The 19,896-nt window shown below is 32.8% G+C and overlaps 1 protein-coding gene across 1 annotated transcript in view; it reads right to left on the reverse strand.

The window, feature by feature from the left end:
• Positions 1-19,896, reverse strand: part of CEP290 (centrosomal protein 290) — a 115,344-nt gene that overhangs the window by 76,006 nt on the left and 19,442 nt on the right. Inside the window, 13 exon segments of the mRNA XM_074270939.1 lie at positions 235-440; positions 2,231-2,342; positions 2,748-2,921; positions 4,345-4,575; positions 4,684-4,786; positions 5,701-5,816; positions 7,358-7,507; positions 7,943-8,107; positions 9,856-9,995; positions 11,576-11,660; positions 13,266-13,363; positions 15,262-15,349; positions 15,422-15,522. Coding sequence (XP_074127040.1) covers positions 235-440; positions 2,231-2,342; positions 2,748-2,921; positions 4,345-4,575; positions 4,684-4,786; positions 5,701-5,816; positions 7,358-7,507; positions 7,943-8,107; positions 9,856-9,995; positions 11,576-11,660; positions 13,266-13,363; positions 15,262-15,349; positions 15,422-15,522 — 1,769 coding nt within the window.

A 19,896-nucleotide genomic window follows, 5' to 3' on the forward strand; every position in this document is an offset into this window, starting at 1 on the left:
CAGGTCCTTGACTAGTGACACAACTACAAAGACATATGCTACAGATACAATGCTATTTTGGGATTACTCATTAATTTCAGATTTCAAACATCTTCATTACCTAATAATAACAGTATTACTTTAAACTGCTATTTCTGAGAAAATCTAAAGACCGGATTAATCATGTAATTGATTACTTGATTATGTAAAGAACTAGGCTTACAATCCCAATTCTAAAGGATAAGAAAATCTAACCTCAGAAAACTTGGTTTCCAATTCAAAATTACGTTCTTCTACTTGCTTTAATGAAGCCTGTAAGTGCTCATACATTTTTTGAGAGTGTTCTGCACGTTGCCTTTCATTCAGTTCCTTCATTTCCAACATTGTAATCTTTTTAGAAATGGAAACAATTTCACTGTTCGTTATACCTTTTTGAGTTTCATCCAGGGTCGAATCACTTCCTGTGGTGAAAAATAATTTAATCAAACTAAATAAGGTTGTTTTAAAATTAAGACAAAATGTGAAATATCTGAATATGAAAGAAGTAAGACAAGATTAAAAGAAGTAAGACAAGATAAATATGGTGAATTTATGATGAAGTCCATATTGGTCTCAAGCAATTTCTTTAATTTTAAGAGCTTATTTACTAAAGATCTAATCTATGAAATATTTTGCCAATGCCATAGAGTCAATTAAATATTTTATATTAAAAATCTATAATATTTCATCATAAGTGAATATTCCTCAGTTATGAAACTAATTTTATAAATGAGGAGACACAGTTTTCTATGTTCATAAGCAGGAGTGTGTTGGTGTTAGCCTGAACAGGATCTCAAGAACTGACTTATATTTTCAGACTATTTTATGGAAATTCTTTCTTCTGGTATAGCTTGTAGTTCCACCATGTCTTCTCATCCTAAATGAATCTTGTCCAGATCCTATTATAAACTTTCTACAAAGTGCCCCTTTCCCCATGCTGCCCTAATCATTGTGTGTGTATTTTCCCAGAGCACATGCCCACTGACTGGAGAAGAGGTAAACAAACAGTGGCACATTATTGTAATGGAATATTTCTACTCTGTAAGACACAACAGAAGAAACAATGCTGCACAGTGGATACCAGCTGGTTAATGAGTCAGCAATTATCAGATTCAGTCCTCTCTCTGAAACAGTTTAGTTGTGTGACCTGGAAGCCTCTCAATGCTTTAGAAGACCTTAAGGCTGAGAGGGACAGAAAAGGGCCAGTAGCTATAAACAGAGGGACATTCCTCAATAGGTGTTGCCCATGATACAAAAGAAATCACAAATCTAATCCAAAAATGGAGATGATCAATGTGTAAAATTCAGAGAAGCTTGAGAAGACAGAAAATGCTGCAAAGGAAAGTAAGCAGAACCAGGAAAATCATCACCATTATGATGACAATGATGTAAAAGAAAGGAAAAAGAATAAAGCTGAATGTTCCATAATCCACTCACTGGTTTTGGCCCTGAATATGAGTGGGGAAAATGAATGCTCTCCTTGATATGCCATGTTTGTTAATGGCCCCAATGTTTCATTTGCTAATGATTCATGAAACTGGATGAAGGATGAACCAAAACCATACCTATAATAAGAGAGCTTGTAGCTGGATTAGTGGGCCAAGGACACAAATATGAGCTAGCATAATTAATTAGCAAAGGTAATTTGTGCAGAAAGAGGGCACTACCAACTCAGGCAACCAGGAAAAGCCCACAGATGGAAGGAGATTCTTAGGTCAATATTCTTGCTAGAGACACCATGATGCTAGGCCTTAGCTACTAACAATAACATGGTGACTGCCAATGATTTTTTTTTAAATACTGTGAATAACAGAAAGAAATCTGAAAAATAAACTCAGAGAGTTTATACAGCAAGTTCATGACCAATATGGGTACCTAATGATTGTTACATCTTTGTAACTAGGACTTTTTCACAATCCCAACAAACAATTTGTGTTGGGCTAATAACTACAAAATAGCAAGCAGATATTTCATTATAAGTTTTCCAACACATAGTTTAAAAAAAACATTCTGTTGAGGATTTCCTTACCATCAAGATTAATATAGTCCATTTGCTTTAAAAGACACCACCACATCCAGCATAATCTAAGAAATTAGACTTTCAATACAGATAATTACTATTTTACTTGTGTAAGAATACTTTGTTTTAAACTGACATTCCAAAAGATGAAAAACACATTGTGTCACATTCATTCCACGAGCAAAGACTTACCTAATTTCATGGCTTGTTCCCATGCTTGTTCTATAGTATGAAATTTTTCTTTGGTGATCTCCAGTTCCTTACTTAAGACACCTATCTGTTCTTTCAGGGATTTATTTTCACACTAAGTAAAAAAGAAATACCTTTGAATACTTAAAGTACAATTCAGACAAACAGTATGGTTATTTCAATGTAATTGTCATTTATTACAAATATTAGTTGAAGTGTCCTCTACTTTACACAGCCTTCTCTTACCTCCTCAGTAGGGCATGCTCATTCCCTTTAAATTCCTATACCTACTTCTCTGAGCCTCTCTTATGCCCTGATCATATAATGTTTCATGTTGTGGTTATCTGCACATTTGCCTTTCTCCTCTATTTGCTGAATTTGATAAGCTTGGAATTGCTAAATTCCCTTACTAATTCCCTTGAGAACGGGGGAAATAAAATCCCAGAGATTTCCAAGAATAGAAAATACTTACAGAAAAGGTCATTGTAATTTTCAAGAATCAAGAACTATGCCATCTCACCTCCAACAACAGCAAACTGCTCATTCGCTGGACAAGCATATTATCTTTTTGCAGCATGTCCCTATACTTTGCAGTCAGTTCATTGTATTGCTTATTGGCCAATTCAAGTTCTGATAGAGGAACACAATTATCTAGAAGTTTTTGGAGAGCTGCAATTCTGAAAGTTGTTGTTTCCTACGTAAATAAGAGTAACAATGTTATATTTCAACATTGTTCCTTTTAGAGATAAACATGATTTTCACTTTTAAAAAAACTAACATTATGCAGTGATAAATCAAAGTTGATTAGAATGATTTTCAAAATATATAAGAAAAGTCTTATTTAAATGAACTACTTTTTAAAAACAATTCTCTGGCAAAGCACATTTTAGTATTTTCAAAAATCTTTCTTATTGCAATAAATTGTCACATTACATTATTTTGAGAAAAAGGTTATCAATCAAAATCAATAAATGCCTTCATCAGAAATTTTACAGAAACAAAAAAGTCAAGATGTTTTATAACAGCTGAACACACACAAATGAAGCTACATACACAGTCCTGGGAATGCATAACTTTAGTCCATCTCTCCACCTTGTTTAAGCTAAGCATTGAATATAGGCCAGTTTTATACCATAGGCAAAGTATTTTCTTAACCCAAAAGTAAATTCTTTTTTGGTACTACAATACATTTTGTTCAATACAGAAACCAAAGTCTAAAAATGATTCAGTTCCCTGCCTATCCAAAATAAGTCTAATTATATAAATCTTCATTATTAGTTTCTTAATGATCAAAATATGGCAAAAATATTTTTAATTCTCCTTTACTTCTAAATACTACCAAGCAGTACTAATAGGATTGAAAGAACATAAAAGAAAGATATCATAGAAAAGGTCTCTTAAAATAATGATCTATGGGAGAATAAAAACTTGTGGCAATAGCCAGTCCAAGAGATCTGAGTATGTTAGGGAAGGAGGAATAAAGAAGGACCAAAAAAAAGTTGTAGTTCTTTTTCTACTCTTACTTCTGAACTTGTACAAATCTCTCCAGAACATTCCTCCTTTTATTGTTTTCTTTAAAAAAAATACTCTCTTCTATTCTTCCTAACACCCTCAAAAACCATACTTCTGATTTAATCAGGATTGGAGACAAAAGGCATAATTTCAATTCTTTTGTCTTCTACATGAAAGATTTTATAATCATTCTATTCCTGGCTAAAATTGCATTATACATGCAAATTTACCGATTATCAAAAGAACTAGATTGTTTATGAGACTTTGAACAGTATAATACAAAAAAAAAAAAATAAAAAATAAAAAAAAGGAAAGCAATCACCTCTCTTGAGTCTCAAAATCCTTTTAATACAGTAAATGGAATTTTAAAAATTCTTCTCTTTCTCAAACTGGGATAAAATAATTGTTCTCTTTCTCAAATAGAACCATAATAAAATCTTTCTTTAAGAATGACATTCTCAGACATCACTTTTTAATAAAGATAATATTTTTAAAAATTGTAATTTTCCCTTAATTTATTTTTTGTTATTGTTGCTTTCTTATAAATCTAATAAATATTCAAGAAATTCCAAAATCTAGACCTTAAATATTCTGAAAAAGCTTACCTTGAACCTTTGCAAATGGCCAATTCTGTCTCCCACTGCAGCCTCCATGGCTATCAATTCATTCTTCTGTTTATTGTTTTCTTTTCTTAAATGCCGCTCCATTTCTAATAAAGTAGTATATTTCCTTATCAGGGATTTTTCATTAACTTGCAAGACACTGATTTTCCTACTGTTTTCAGAAAGAAGTTTTTTTGTCTCATCAGCATTCATTTGGAGAGCATTAAGTAGGTTCTGAGTAACAAAAAAGAAGAAACATTCCTGTTATTTATTGCCCTAAGCCATCCATAAAGGCCCCACAATTAGCAATATCCAGTTATTTCCGATGGTGTGATAACTTACATTATATTCTTTTACTTTTATAGCGTCTTGGTCAACTTGATCCTCAAGTTTTTTCTTTTCCTCTCTCAGTTTTTCAGATTCTGTTTGCCAGATTTTCTTTTCGCTTAAAAAAAAAAAAAAGAAAAAGAAAAGGAAAAAAGCAGAACAACCAGAATCTAATGTATTCCATTAAGCTGTTTAGTTGGATGAATCAATATCTGAGGTTATAGATGACTAACAAATTTTGGAAAAAGAACACCAAGACATGCAATGGTAGGGTAGATAATCACTACAAATTTGATTCTTATCAAAAGCCACGTCTAGTATGCTAGAATCTATGACACACAATACAGAAAAATTCTGTTATTAAATCACTTTTATTGTTAGCAATGATTCATAATACTTCAAAACTTTTAAAGATTACATGTGATCTAAGGTAAAAAGATAGTTAAATTTATAATCTTCACCTTAAATAACAAGTCTTTCAATAATTTGAATCAATTTTAATGTATAAAGCTAAATATTTATTTACTGAAAAAATTTTATACCCAAAAGGAACAGAAAACAATTAGGAAGAAAAGATAGTTCTTTAAAATGGCCATCATAGATAGTAAGGAAGAAAACTGTCTATTTTCCTACCAAAAAATATTAATCTCTTCATGGTAGTCACTATTATATACATGCATATGCATGTGTATATGATCGGGTTTATCTATGTGTGCATGTGTGTGTGTACATGTCCCACATCTTTGTAGGCAGAAAATTTTGTAGATTATAGAAATACATCAAAGCTAGTTATCTACTTTAAAAATCAATTTTGTTTAATTTCACTGTGAATAACACATTTGTAATTAAATTAATAATAGTTAATCCATGCTAGAAATAAACAAAAGTGAAATTTTTTATATACAAAAAACTAATGCAGCAACACTTAAACAGCAAATTAATATTTTAAATACTGAACATGACCTTTTATTGATTCTAATTTAAAATTTTTTGTTAAACCCTTCTCTCCCCTACGAAGTTCCCCAATTGTACCTTAGATACTCTTTATATAACAAGCCTTGCTGATGCCGGATGACTGAGAATTTCCTATTGTATTCTTCAAGTGAATCTTCTAATTTGTTTAACATTTGTTCTTTATTTTCTAATTCCTAAAGTTATGTTGGAAATAAGAATGACAAAATAAGAATAACAGATAATCATCAGCCTAACTAATCACGAAATGTCTGTCATTCCCTCTTTCTTTTATCCTGATTACATTTAAATCTGAAGGTATACCTCTGCAAAACTGTTGTAAGGCTCAAATGAAAATGTATGTGGAGTCATATTGCAATCACTAAAATCAGAAACTCAAAAAATAAATTCTTTTTTATTAAATGACAAGAAGACACATATAACAGTTACTATCCTTAATGTAACAGTTTTTTAAGTTATTATACTTAATTATAAATGAAGAAAGTCTAATTCTTCATAATATAAATTGGTGAAAAGAAATAGTAGTAGAAAATGAAGATTAATTTTCTTTGGCTTTTTGTTAGGATTATTACTAGGTGCTAAGTCGGTTGTCTGGCACTTAACAATTCTCTGGTTCAGAGTTCACATCTTTAAAGGAGTTCAAATCTTTAAAGGAGTTTGCTCATTGGTTCTGTAAGGAGTACCCACAAGCCCATTCTCTGGGAGGATATAAGGAGCCAACATTGAGTGGGAGAGTTAGAGTCTGGGTTGAGTCAAGGAGAGGACTTGCCAGGAAAACTTCAGGGAAGCTTGAGGCGATTCAGAGAGCCAGATTTCAGTGGATTCGCAAGTCCAAGAGATTCAAAAGTCTAAAGGAAAAGCCTGCTCATGGACTTCCAGGAGATTTACAATTAGGATTGAATTCTGGGAAACCCACAATCCCACACTCTTGGAGGCAGAGTCTGATTCATTCCTACATTTACTTTCATGCTGGCTGGAGGCTTTGGTTTCAAAGGGAGCTAGAGACTGAAGCTGGCTGGAGACATTCTGACAGGAAAAGATTCAAGACTTTGAAGGACATAATAAAGGATCCAGACTTTAACTCCTGGTTGCATTTTGGGATTATTGAACTGAACTGAAACTAAGCTGCCTCCAGAAGCTCCCCAAGAGATTGCCTCCCAGAGAACAATCGCAATTGAGAGACAACATAACATTACAGCTTTCAAATAGACTCCTTAAATAAAATAATGGAAGGTTTCTCTCTGTTCTTTTTCCATACTGTTCAACTTTATCTTATTCCATCTTAGGGAAGAATGGAATCATCAAAATTATCACAGTAAGCTGCAGAGAAATTGAAGTACAATGATGCCTCATCTTACTTTTTTAATGGAAAAAGGCAAGAAAAGATAATTTTTTTAAATTTCAAAAGCTCTTCCTACTGGCTGTCTGGCAAGAAAAGAATTCAAGCAAATTTTGTGCTCTCCAAGCTCTTTCTCTTCTGGTTCCTACTGTTCCTTTGCAGCAATTATTTGTTATGCTGAGATCTATATCCCTCTCCTACGGCTAACTCAAAGGTCAAGTATATATGCCTGAGTCAGATGAACTGGATCTTCTTGGTAAAGTACATTAAAACATACTAATATATCCCTATATAAAGAAGTTAAAGAATTCCCAAATTATGTACTAAGATTAAAATAACAATAGAAATCATGTAATTTAATCATAAAAACTTAACTACCTGTAAAATATGTATCAAGTATTCATTTTGAGAATTAATTATATTTGCACTAGATGGTGTCATTCCATCTGGTAGATCAATTCCTCTGAATACAACATTTGATCCTTTTGCTTTACGTAAAAGACAAATTTCTTTTTCAAGATTTTCCACCTAAAAACAAAATAGAAAAAATCTTAGAATTCAATTAATATAATAAGAATGTTTTATCCAGATAAAAATCAGGCTTTACATCTATAATACTATATCTCCCTTTGTACTCACCTACCTATCAGAGAAAGAGAGCATGCAAATAGAGTATAAAGTATGTAAACCATACTTTAGTTTCTACTTTGAGGAAGACATGAACTCACTTTTTTTCTCCACATTCACAGACTAATTTCAACTTAATTAAATGCTTTCTGACTTCTTAGTAAGAATAAAAAGTAAAAACTTTTTTAAAAAATAAATTACCACACTAAGTACCTACCTAACTATGGCTGTTTTTTTTTTTAAATTAAAAGCATATATTTTTTCATATTAATTCAACTTTATTAACTCAATCTATCTATAACTTGCTATGAACTTTTTACTTAACAAATCGCATACCTTTAAATTTGCTTTTGCCAAATGTTGAGAGTAATCTGTAGCCTCTTTTCGAGTGCTTTTAAGCTCATCTCTTAATTCTTTATTTCGTCCTATAAGTTGGTCAACTTGGGCTTTCAAATGTAAGTTTGCATCAAACACTCCAGCAGTATTCTTTGAATCTAGAGCCTAATACAATAAGAATGCATTTTAAATGAGAAGATAAATACTTAAATATTGGCAGAATCTTGGTATAATAATATTTTTCTTAGAATCACAGAGAATATTTTCCTTTGGAACACTAACAATACATTATGATTGAATAATTAAATTGTCTTTCTGTATCTTCCCTACTGGAATATGCTCTTCACTAGGTTGGACATATTCAAGCACATAAGAATTCTGTACTGTCATTGACGCTGAAATGTCAAAGTTGTAAAAGTGTGTGTATGTGGAGGGGGGGGGAGTGATTATGTGTACACATAGATACACATACACATTATCTCACATGAAACTGTAAAAAACAAAACCAAATTCTATGACAGTAGACTATGGGAATGTTGTTCAACAATCCAACAATGAATACTGATGTAAATCATAAAGCACATATAAAATGCGCGCACACACATAAGCACGTGCGCACCCACCTAAGGTGTTTAAAATATAGAATACAACTACCTCCTACACCAGTTATGTGACATTTCTCCCCAAGCTGCAGACTCCTGATCATGACTTGGAGCTGGTGACATTCTTTCTTCTAACTCTCTCTCCCCCAATTTCAGCTTCTTTTATGGATTCTCTTCTCCCCACAACATAAGCTCCTCCAGAGCAGGGATTGCCATTCTTTGAATTTGTATTTGTATTCTCAGCACTTAGTACAATAGGTGGTACACAGTCTGTACTTAACAAATGCTTGTGGACTGTCTACTGACACTCACAGCAGACAAAGATAATGGTGGAGATGTCAAGAAGAGAAGAAATGGGGACAGTCAGCCAAGAGAACCTTTTTTTGTGGAGACTGAACCCTCTCACGTGGAACAAAAATGTCTCTTTTCATGGTTAGAAGAAGAAGAATGTAGCTGGAGTTGGGAAGAAAAAAGATATGGAACAATAGCTACAGTGGCCGAGATTGGGCATTAACAAGGAGGAAGGAGGAAGGAGGAGGAGAAGGAAGCAGCCAGGAGGTGTAGACAAGGCTGCCTAGAGCCAAACTGCAGCAAGTGAAATCACCTTGACTACATGCCTATTTCTTGCAAGTCATCACCCACCTTAAGCAATGGAAGGGTGAAGTGAGCAAGCAATAAGGTTGTAGAGGCAGTAAGGGAACATCAGGGCAAAGGAAGTCCATAGCAGTCGCTAAAAGAGACCATGTGCCCAGAGCCTACTACAGAAATAGCTGAAGCCAGAAAATAAGAGAGGCAAGAGGAATGGGGCCAAAGATCTATGAGTGACAATAGGGGAAAAGATTGAGATTAAGTGACAGATGGACAGAGATGAGGCTCAGGAACTGAAATTCTAAACTCTGACCATCAAATCCCGCAACCTCAAAGCAGTTCTTTCTTGTCATTGGTTCAGGCCTGATCACTAATCCTTAGGTAACAATAAAATGAAAAAGGATGTTGTTCAAAGTGAAGGGACTAAGAAAGTTTATGACTGGGCTGCAGACAAATCCTTTCACGAGAATATGGAAGTCTCTAAAGAAATAATAAGGCATGATGGGAGGGAGATAAAGACATCACTAATTCGGAGAATTGCTACTATCCCTTGAAATCCTGAAATAAATATATGCCAAATATTTAATTGTCACATGCTTGGTGATAGTGTTCATATTTTATGTCTATTTTCCCAAGATCAATAAGGTACAAAAGGATAAATGTTTCCAAAAGCAATAGTCTTAAAGGAACTAAAATAAACCCATTTATAAGAAGAAAACTTACATTAACTAATTTTTCAAGACTAGGTATGACCAGAGATGTTTCTCCTTTAATACCAGGCTCTGTCTGCATTTCCTTGATTGTCTGCAATATTTCTTTCAAACCTTCTTCAAGCTGCTCTTTTTCTTCTACAAGTTCTTTTACTGAAATTAAATATACATTGTTCTATTTTGATAAAGATTTACTGTAACTTCAGCAAACTTTATTAATTAACAAGACTGACAAACTGTAAAAGGTTTTCCTATTTCAAGCACTAGTTCAATCAGATTGTTTTTAAGGTTCTTATCAACTCAGGGACTTATTAGGAATATTTCATGTAGAAACACACAAACTGCTAACAGAAGATTACCATTTGAGTAGAAAGGTAATAATAAAAACACAAACTTTTAAAAATAGATTAATTAGCATCATGAATCTAACTAGTTATTTCACAGTTTAAAAAGAAAATTAGATAGTTCATCCACAAACTATTATAAAGCAACCACTATGTGTCAGGTACTGTGTTAAGAGCTGAGGATAAAAACTGTGGTAGAAGATAGGCTCTTCCCTTTAGTAGTTCATAACCTAATTGGAGAGATAGCAAACAAACTGGTATGAAAATACTAATACAGAATGAATAGAAAAAAAAATGAATAGAAGGAAAGACCCTAAATTTAAAAGGATCAGGAAAGACTTTCTCAATTCCAGAAAATGGGGTTTAAATTGGGAGATTTTCCTGACTGCCCTTAATTCTAGGATTGTCTCTGTCTTGATTATCTCCAGTTCACTATACATATATATATATATATATATGTATATATAAAATGTATGTATATATATGTGTATATACTTGGTTTGTACACAGCTGATTATACACTGACTCTCCCCTTGGGACTGTGTTTTTCCTAAAAGCAGGAGCCACTCTTTGCCTTGGCACATGATAAGTACTTAATACTAATTTACTGAATATGGAAATAGATTTAGGTGCAACATAAAGGATTTGAAAAGCACAAACTTTGTGAGATGAGATGGTAAGGTAATAAATGACTAAAAAATGAAACTCTATGAAGTGCTTAAAGTTAGACTCTAACCTGTCCAGTTCTAATGTGGAAATACCTTAAATCTGAGATCCAGAAATAAAGAGGAACTTAGAGGATAGTTAGCCCAGTGCTCTCATTTTACAGATAGGGGAACAGGCCCAGAGAGCTGAAGTAACCAAGCTCACCTAGGAAGCAGGCATTAAACCCAGTTTCTGTCCTCAGAGTCAATGCTCTCCCTAACAGAACGTGTTACAGCATCCAGATTAATCTGGACTCATTCTTCAAATGGAATTGCCAGATATCATGCCTGGGTGAAATGAAACTACTGAGTTCTCCTTTCTCATCTTTACCCAGATTATTCTCTGACTTCCCATTTCCCACTTCTTGCATAGAAAATAACAACCAAATCACTCCTATTATCATAGACTCTAGGAAAGCTAGGTCCATAAACAATTTTATTGTTCACTCACCAATATTGTGACTTTTCAGATCAAATCATCCTGACCTGATCACCACTCCCCATCATAGAAGAGAAGCAATTTGAGGTGGGAACTAACTCACAATGCTTAGCAGAATATAAATTCATAGTTAATTGTTTTTGTTTTTTTCATTTATTCATTCATTCTGTTATGATTCTAAGTATGGGAAAAGTGCTCGAAAACAAAACAGAAGTAAACATAATATTTTATTCAAAAATAACTCACCTTTGTTTTGGAACTTGGCTGTTACTATTCTGTTCCTTTCCAAATCTCTCTCCTTTTCATTTAGTTCCTTTGAAAGATATTCATTCTATCAATGGGGGAAAAATGAATGAACAAAAATGTGATTTGTATTTTTTAGCCTGACAATATTTGATATGTCATTTCACCAATGTTCACCATTTAAGCATTACTTATCATTAATTGTGGTTCACAAACAAGGATTATTAAAAAAATATTATGAATACTCATTCCCCTTTTGTTGTCCACCCTCCCCAACACATACACACACACACACACACACACACACACACACACACACACACACTCCATTCTCCAAAAAGTACAATGGGAAATGTTTATATAAATCAGTCCAATCAATTGCTTCAATTGTCCAATTCAGATCTGGACACTATCTACTCTGTCTGGCTCCTATGTCTCTTTTAAGTTTTAATTCTGCATCTGTGCTTTGTACTTCCTTAAATCAACAAATACTGGAATATCAGCTCATTCTAATGGAATGTTTGATGAACAATTAAGACACTGAATTATACTGATTTTATGTTGCCTTTTTAAATACATATTTTGTTGTTAACACTTTTTAAAAATGCAACTTGTCCTGAAGGAATTTGTTTGTTTGCTTGTTTTTAATTTTATGTACTTAATGCTCTAAAAATATATTCAGATAGAACTTGGTTAAATCTGAGATTGAAAAAACTTACTAAACTACTCTTTGGACCATTTATTTGGTGGAAGGAAACTTACCTTAGACCTAAGAAATACAAGTTCCTTCTACAGTTGTTGTATAATTTTTTTCAACAGGACCTAGGTGAGATAATTTTTCTACGGCTATATTATGGCAAGACTTTGTGGTATGAAGACTACTTTCAACCTTACTCTTCAAAATCTTTGCTTGCATGCTATTTTGATACATCATCTTTCAAATCATTTGTATCAGCAGAAAAAATTTTTGAAATAGGAAGTTGTTCAATCATTGATTTAACTAGTTGTTACTTTTCTATAACAGCTGTTTTAAAGTACATAAGCTGACAAAAAATTGATAACTTCTGGCTAAGTGTTAGCCTCTGTGCAACAGGAGAATCTTGTTTCATTAAGTTTAAGGAACTTTTTGACACTGTAATGTGACTATTTTTCTCTAGGGCCTGATGACTTGTGGAAGCTTGCTTCAGATAATGATTAGAAAAGGAATCTAAATAGTCATTTGGGTCTTCCTGACTCTTGACTACAGATGAAGGATTCTAAATTTCTTATAGACTGCAGATATGGTTTGTCTGGTCTGTATAGGTAAATCATCATTCAATAAACAGGCAAAAGGATGCCTCATCTCCACTTTGAAGCATCTGAGAAATTTTTCTTGATAATTATCCTAAAATAATTCTTTCGGGAATATTATGATTTGACTGTAGATTACTATTACTGCATGGTGCTCTCTAATATGCTGATTCTTTTTTATCTGAGCTTCTAATCTGGATTCAGAGTAAACAATGATTCATTTATGTCTCAATCATTAAGTATACACTTTTTCACTAAAAATTAACAACTATAGAAAAATACAGGGTAAATATTCAAAGTGCAAAATCAAAGGAAGGGAAAAAAAAGTCTCAGCAATTTTTCCTTTTCCTCTTCAGCAGAATCTATTACAAATTCCATTTAATTGTCATTTCCAGGAGCTTACCTTTAACTTAAATTCATCAATGTTTCCAGAGTCCACAGATTTTCTTTCTTCTATTCTCAGTTCCTGATTAAAGATGTTAGTCAGATGTAGGTCATCAGCTGTTCATACCAAATGCATTAAAAAAATCAAAAGCAAAGAAAAATTAGAAATCTTAATTATAAAATTACTCACATTACAGTTTTATGTTTCCATGCCTCAGTGGTATAGGTGTTACCACATTCCTGTGCAAATACCAAATGATCTATGACTGTATGTCAACATAGATTGATGGGTTTTTTAAAAATTCATTTTTTTTACATTCTTTTCTTTTTAAATTTTGAGTTCTAAATTTTTCCCTCCCTCCCCCAGTAACTGAAGAAGGCAAGGAATATGATGTCAATGATACATGTGAAATCATGAAAAACATATTTCCATATTAGTCATACTGCATAAAAACAAAAACAACAAACAATAAAAATTAAAGTAATAAAACTACATTTCAATTTGTATTCAGAGTTCATCAGTTCTCTCTGAGGGTGAAAAGCATTTTTTTTCATTATGAATCCTTTGGAATTACCTTGTATCAAAGTAGCCAAATCTTTCACATTGATCATCATTACAACATTGCAGTTACTGTACTGTCTCCTAGTTCTTCTCATTTCACTTTGGATCAATTAGTTCATAAATGTCTTACCATATTTTTCTGAAACTATGTCCCCATGTCATTTTTTATAGTCCAATAGCACTTCACTACTTGTTCACTTATTCCCTAATAAAAATCTAATTCTTTGGCACCACAAACCCCCCTCCCTTTTTTTGTTCATGCAGATTTTTTCCCTTTTTCTTTCATCTCTTTGAGATATAGATCTAATAGTGGTACTGAGTAAAAAAGGACGCACAGTTTTATAGCCCTTTGGTCATAGTTCTAAATTATTCTCCAGAATGGCTGGACAACTCTACCAGTTTATTAGTATATCTATTTTCCCTCAATCCTTCCAGAAAAGCATTTGTCATTTCTGACAGGTGTGAAGTTTTATCTCAGAATTGTTTTACTTGACTTCTCTAATCAATAGTGATTTAAAACATTTTTTCATGACTATAAATAGTTTTGATTTATTCTTCTGAAAAATGCCCATTCATATCCTTTGACCATTTTATCAACTAGGGATTGGCTCTTTTATAAATTTGACTTAGTTCTCTATCTATTTGAGACATGAAGCCTAATCAGAGAAACTTGCTGTAAAATTATTTGATATTACTTAATTGTGTGTGATACCTTTTTGGAAAACACAGTTCCCTGATTATCTCTTTTAATTGGGTCTATTTTTGCCTTTATTTTGTTTGAAATCATAATTATAACCCCCACATTTTTAACTATAGCTGAAGCATATTAGATTATGCTTCAGTACTTTAACTTCTCTATGAACTGAGATAAGATATGTACCCTACTCTTTCTCCAAACAATGAGGAGATTAATGGGGAGAAGATTAAATGGGTTGGAAGAGTAAGTCTGTATGTTTCTATTATACTATTTGAAGTAAATATTTCTACATGACAGTTAATCAGTTAGTGGTTAAGAGGAGCATGGTGCAGGACATTTGATGGAAACCTATCACAGAGCTATTTGCAAAGAACTTAGATATCTTCTTAAGGGTACCAGGGAATCCCCAGGAAAAATGATAATATCTAAAAGACTTGCTCTTTAGATGGTATGGGCTAGGATGGTCTTTTTTACATAAGGTAATAGGATAATAGATTTAGAGCTTTAAATGTATTGCAGAGGTCCTTAAGTTCAAACTTCCCATTTTACAGATGAAGAAACTGAGAAAACTACTGTGATTAGATTCCATTTCAGAACTATGACTACTCTTATAATATAAATGTTGAATAATTATGCCATATTTTATTGCTTCTAATAGATCCTGAACAAACTATTAAGAGGAAAAAATATTTTCTCAATGAAGAAATTTTCAGCCCCATATGCAGTCCTGCTTCAAAAAATGTGAAATGACTATACCTAAAGTTCCAGATTTCTTTACTTTATCTTGAGCCATTTTTCGAATCTTCTGTTTTAGTTCGAGTCTTTCTTCTTCCAGACTCTCAATCTGTAAAATATGAACTGTTAATATTGCACTTTATATTAACCAAGAAAAGCATTTTCTAAACATAACACTTGCCTCTTTTAAAAGAACCTGGTTTTCGGCTTGATACTGTTGCTGTTTTAGATTTTTGCTTTTTCTAAACTCAGTTAAATCAATCATTGTCTTTGGATCAAGACCTAAAATAAAGAATTAAAAATTATGACTTGACATAGAATAAATAAGATAATTAACTGTTACAACCCTATATCTCCTATATCTGAAATAAAGAAATTTAATTTTGCAAATTTTTTAAAAAATTCTTTTAAGTTTTAAAAGCTTTTTGACTTTTTAAAAGTTGTATTTATTGACATTTAATGTGAATTCTACTAAAGTACATAAAACTGTGTATAATTGAACACTATATAACCTCTTATTTTAAAAAGCAATCATAAATTAAATTATTAAATATTATTTGATTATAGACAAATTTTGCATTGCAAATATTCACACTTAATTAAATCAATTTTATCATGTAAAGTGCCCCAAAACTTCTTCAATCACTCCCTTTACATAAACATTAACATTCTGTGCATGTCTATTAATTCCTATTTATTCATCGTCTTACATGGTATAACTAGCATTCTCTTATTGGATTTTGGTTTTGTTTTTGTAGTATTTAACAATTCTTTCCATATTTCTTTATATATATATTATATGCGTTGATTTTAACTATGTAATATTTCACTATATCAATATAAAATTTAACTATAACTCATTATAGGAAATTGGGGTTTTCTTCATTACCTATATTTCCAAAGCTTGTGTTACAAAAATCTTTAAACAAATGTTATCCTTTATCATTCCTATTACTACCCCCCAAAATAAAAGTTATCAGAAAAACAAACTTTTTCAAAAAGGTTTCGTATTTCAATCCTGGCTTTAATATTTAGCATATGTGACCTCAGACAAATCATTGTAGAACTTAGTGTTTCATCTATAAAATGAGAGGGCTGGAATGGATGATTCTTTGAGGTCCACTGTAACTCTAAATCTAGGAGCTGTATGGTGCTGCACTTTTTTATAGAGTTGACAGCTCACATATCTTCTACTGAAAACTTCTAACATGGTAAATAAGTCAGGAACATAGATGAGAGGGAAATGTAGAATGGAAGTCCTGGATCTTACCCCAAAATGGAAGTCTCTAGAGCAGGGGTTCTCAAACTATGGCCCATGGGCCAGAAGCTGCTCACTGAGGACGTTTATGTGGCCCGCCGGGTTATGGCAAATGGGCTGAGGGGCAGAGACAGAGGGACAGTGAATTAGCCCCCTATTTAAAAAGTTTCTGGACTATTGATCTAGAGCATCCTACCAATAGGAGATCATCAGTATAGGACAGATGTTCCAAGGCAAAAATTCAGGCTTATCACAGTGAACCACAACCCAGAAAGGCTGCAGTAAACCATATTAAAATCCTATGAAATACTAGTAATCTCATTAACACGGACTCTCATCTATTAGCATAGATACTAGATCATAGCAAGTTCCTATGGCCAAAGCCTCTTCTACTTAATGGCCAATTCCCAAATAGCAAACTGCTACAATGTGCTGAGCTTTCTGTAAGATTTTGAATTTTTCTTACTTTTCCGTAACTTAACTGGAGACCTGGCCACTTCTAAGAGTACTCCCATACCTCTTTTCTAACCTGCCATTTTTAATCTACTACATGCCCTGAAATTAAATATCCCAACTCAGCTAAGATCAGATTTAAGAGTAAAAGAACTACTTAGAAGTCTTTCCTGTCAAGGAAAGTGCACATACTATTTCAATAGCTTCACACATATTTCTATTTAGTTCTATCTTCATTGCTGTGTCCTGGAGGGCTGAATTTGTTTCTGGATAAAAGAACGTTACTTCATATCAACATCCTACACTCTTTATGAGAAAAGAATCCCCATTATTTACCAGTGTAGCTATCAGTCTTTAACATAAATCACTCCTCAGTCAAGTAGCACAAGCTGATCCAAAAATTAAATAGGAGAAGAGTAGGATGGATTATATTTGAGAAATTGTAAATCTTTATTAACAGCCCAAAACTATTCTCAAAAACAAGCTACTATTTTTTTCAATATTAGTATTCTACCATTGTTATTATGTGGCTATAAGATATGGAACGAAATAGTCTCCAAAGAATTAAAAATGAGTGTAACACAGAAGACAATATGGAGGTACATGGTAGGAGTGGACAGGCTACAAAGTAATAAATGGGGAAATTTAACATGGAACTGAAATAAAGGAACATCTAATTAAAAATGAAAATGGTCTTATCAAAGATAAGAGACAACAAAGAGACAATCAAAATATCGAGATGTCAAGAGAAAGGAATAGCCCTACCATGTTGGATGGGCTTTTTAGGATGAATTTATAGGAAGATCCAGACAAGAATTGTGAAGAATGGAAACACACAGATAAATTATGCTATTAAGAAAGTCATCACATCAGTGAGATCACTGATCAATTTTAGTATAATTTTCAAGATTTAAGTTTGATTATGTCTATTGAACATCTTTCTGTTACCAGTTAAGCCAACAAGAATTTTGATTTTCTTCTTCTATTATTCTAAGATGTAATATTCATGGGACTAAATTATTAGAGAGAGAACTTTGGCCAATGTTAAACCTCTATGGCAACAAATAACTGGGATAATAGAAAGCACTATTTAGCTTCCCAAATAAGATCTATCCCAATCTCCTTTACAATTCTGTGTACAATTTTATGTCTTAACTATGTTGCTTTTCCAAAATACATTCGAACAAGCTAACTCAACATTCACCTGTATGTCACAATCTTAGTAATGTGCTCTTCAACCACTTTGCTTTTTCCAGTGTGGATGGTCAGTCCAACCATTTTCAAATAACTGTGGATTGTCCTTTGTAGCTTTCTGGGGCACTATGTAATTAATGTAATGCCTTCTATGAAAGGCAAGTTTTAGGGACTAAAATTTCTACTGTTTGAGGCAATGTAATGCAATCAAAAGAGTCAATGGTATATTACTGAAGCATTAAATAGAATTCTCTAGTAGTTGAATTTGTCATAGAATGAGGAAGCTTGCTTGAGATATTTTTAAGGATTCCCTTTAGTTTTATTAAGCTGAAGGCTGTTTCCAAATAATTAAAAGACACAAAAGGTTATATTGACAATGAATATGTGCTCTACTCTAGAAAACTGAAAAAGAATGTTGTTCTGTTGATGTTTTTAATAAGGATACCCTTGATAGATGCAGAAATCATTCTCACAAATATTTTATAACTTAAAATAGATATGAGACCACTAAATCACCTCCATTCCCTTTTTTGACAAAAATATCATCTTTCATTGGCTTGGATTCTTTACTACACTCAGATATATTGAAGAAATTCAATCCATGTACACATTTTAAATGAGTTTTGCTTCTAGTCTGTTTAAAAATTTGGAGCATAAGAAATATGAGCAGCCCCTTAAGAACCAACACACACTAATAAGGAATTTTTCAGATGCAAGCAAACTTTGGATCCACTGATGTTAATGCAGAAGTTTGGGGAATATGCTGATAGCTACAAAACAGCATTTTTATTTGCCAAAAGAAACATCACAGATAATAAGACTTGTCTTATCTATAAAATGGAATCCTTCCCTTTCAGGTGGTTGTCTCTGAGAAGATTAAATAATGGATATGGAGCTTAATTACAAGCAAGTGCTCCAGAAGATGTAGCAATGTTTACCAATTATAAGTTCAACATTCATTAATGTCTGAGAAATATCAAAATCACTGTAGATGCTCTAACTTATTAGTTCCATATATCAAAAACCCATGTAAGGAATGATGATCATCTGTGACATTCAAGGCATTGGGATATTCCTGCAAAAAAAGTATGGCTAAGAATCTAGAAGTTCTCTTGGCCAGTATATGCTACTGATGAAAATAAATGTTGGAACACTGAATTAGTAATATATTCTGAAGTAACTATCATTGGATAATTAAGAACAAGATAAGCTAACAAGTATCTGAAGAGATATAGGAGAAAACAAAACGGTGTGACTCCTGGGGATTCAAGTGTAGTTTCCGAGGGTGCACACTGCTACTGAGGAAATAGTAGAAGATGATTCTATGTCAATAAAGTACTACAACTAGACTATCACTGATTTAATGCAAAACAGCAGGGCAGTTTAAAAAAAATGGGTAATCTTCTAAGCTACAAATAGCTACAAAGAACTGAGGGGATCCTGTGAAGACAATCCATTGAAGCTATTTGCTGCCCAGAGGAAATTATAACAAATACGAAAACACTCAAAGAAGTGGGTCCTAGGAAAGAATTACTGATCATTTGATAATGAACAATCCTTGATAGATGAATTTACTATATGGGAAGAAACCAAATCTAGGACCAAATGCAGAGAAAATAGTATATTCATACATGCTTGGGCACTGGTGAAGTTTGCTTTATCCTGAAGCAAATCTTTCCTGTATTGGAATGAGTAAGGGGAGAGGGGAAGGCAGAAAATCTTGGAGGCACAGAGTTGAATACAAAGAAGAG

This window comes from Sminthopsis crassicaudata, chromosome 5 (assembly GCF_048593235.1).
Source record: "Sminthopsis crassicaudata isolate SCR6 chromosome 5, ASM4859323v1, whole genome shotgun sequence".
Lineage (NCBI taxonomy): Eukaryota > Metazoa > Chordata > Mammalia > Dasyuromorphia > Dasyuridae > Sminthopsis > Sminthopsis crassicaudata.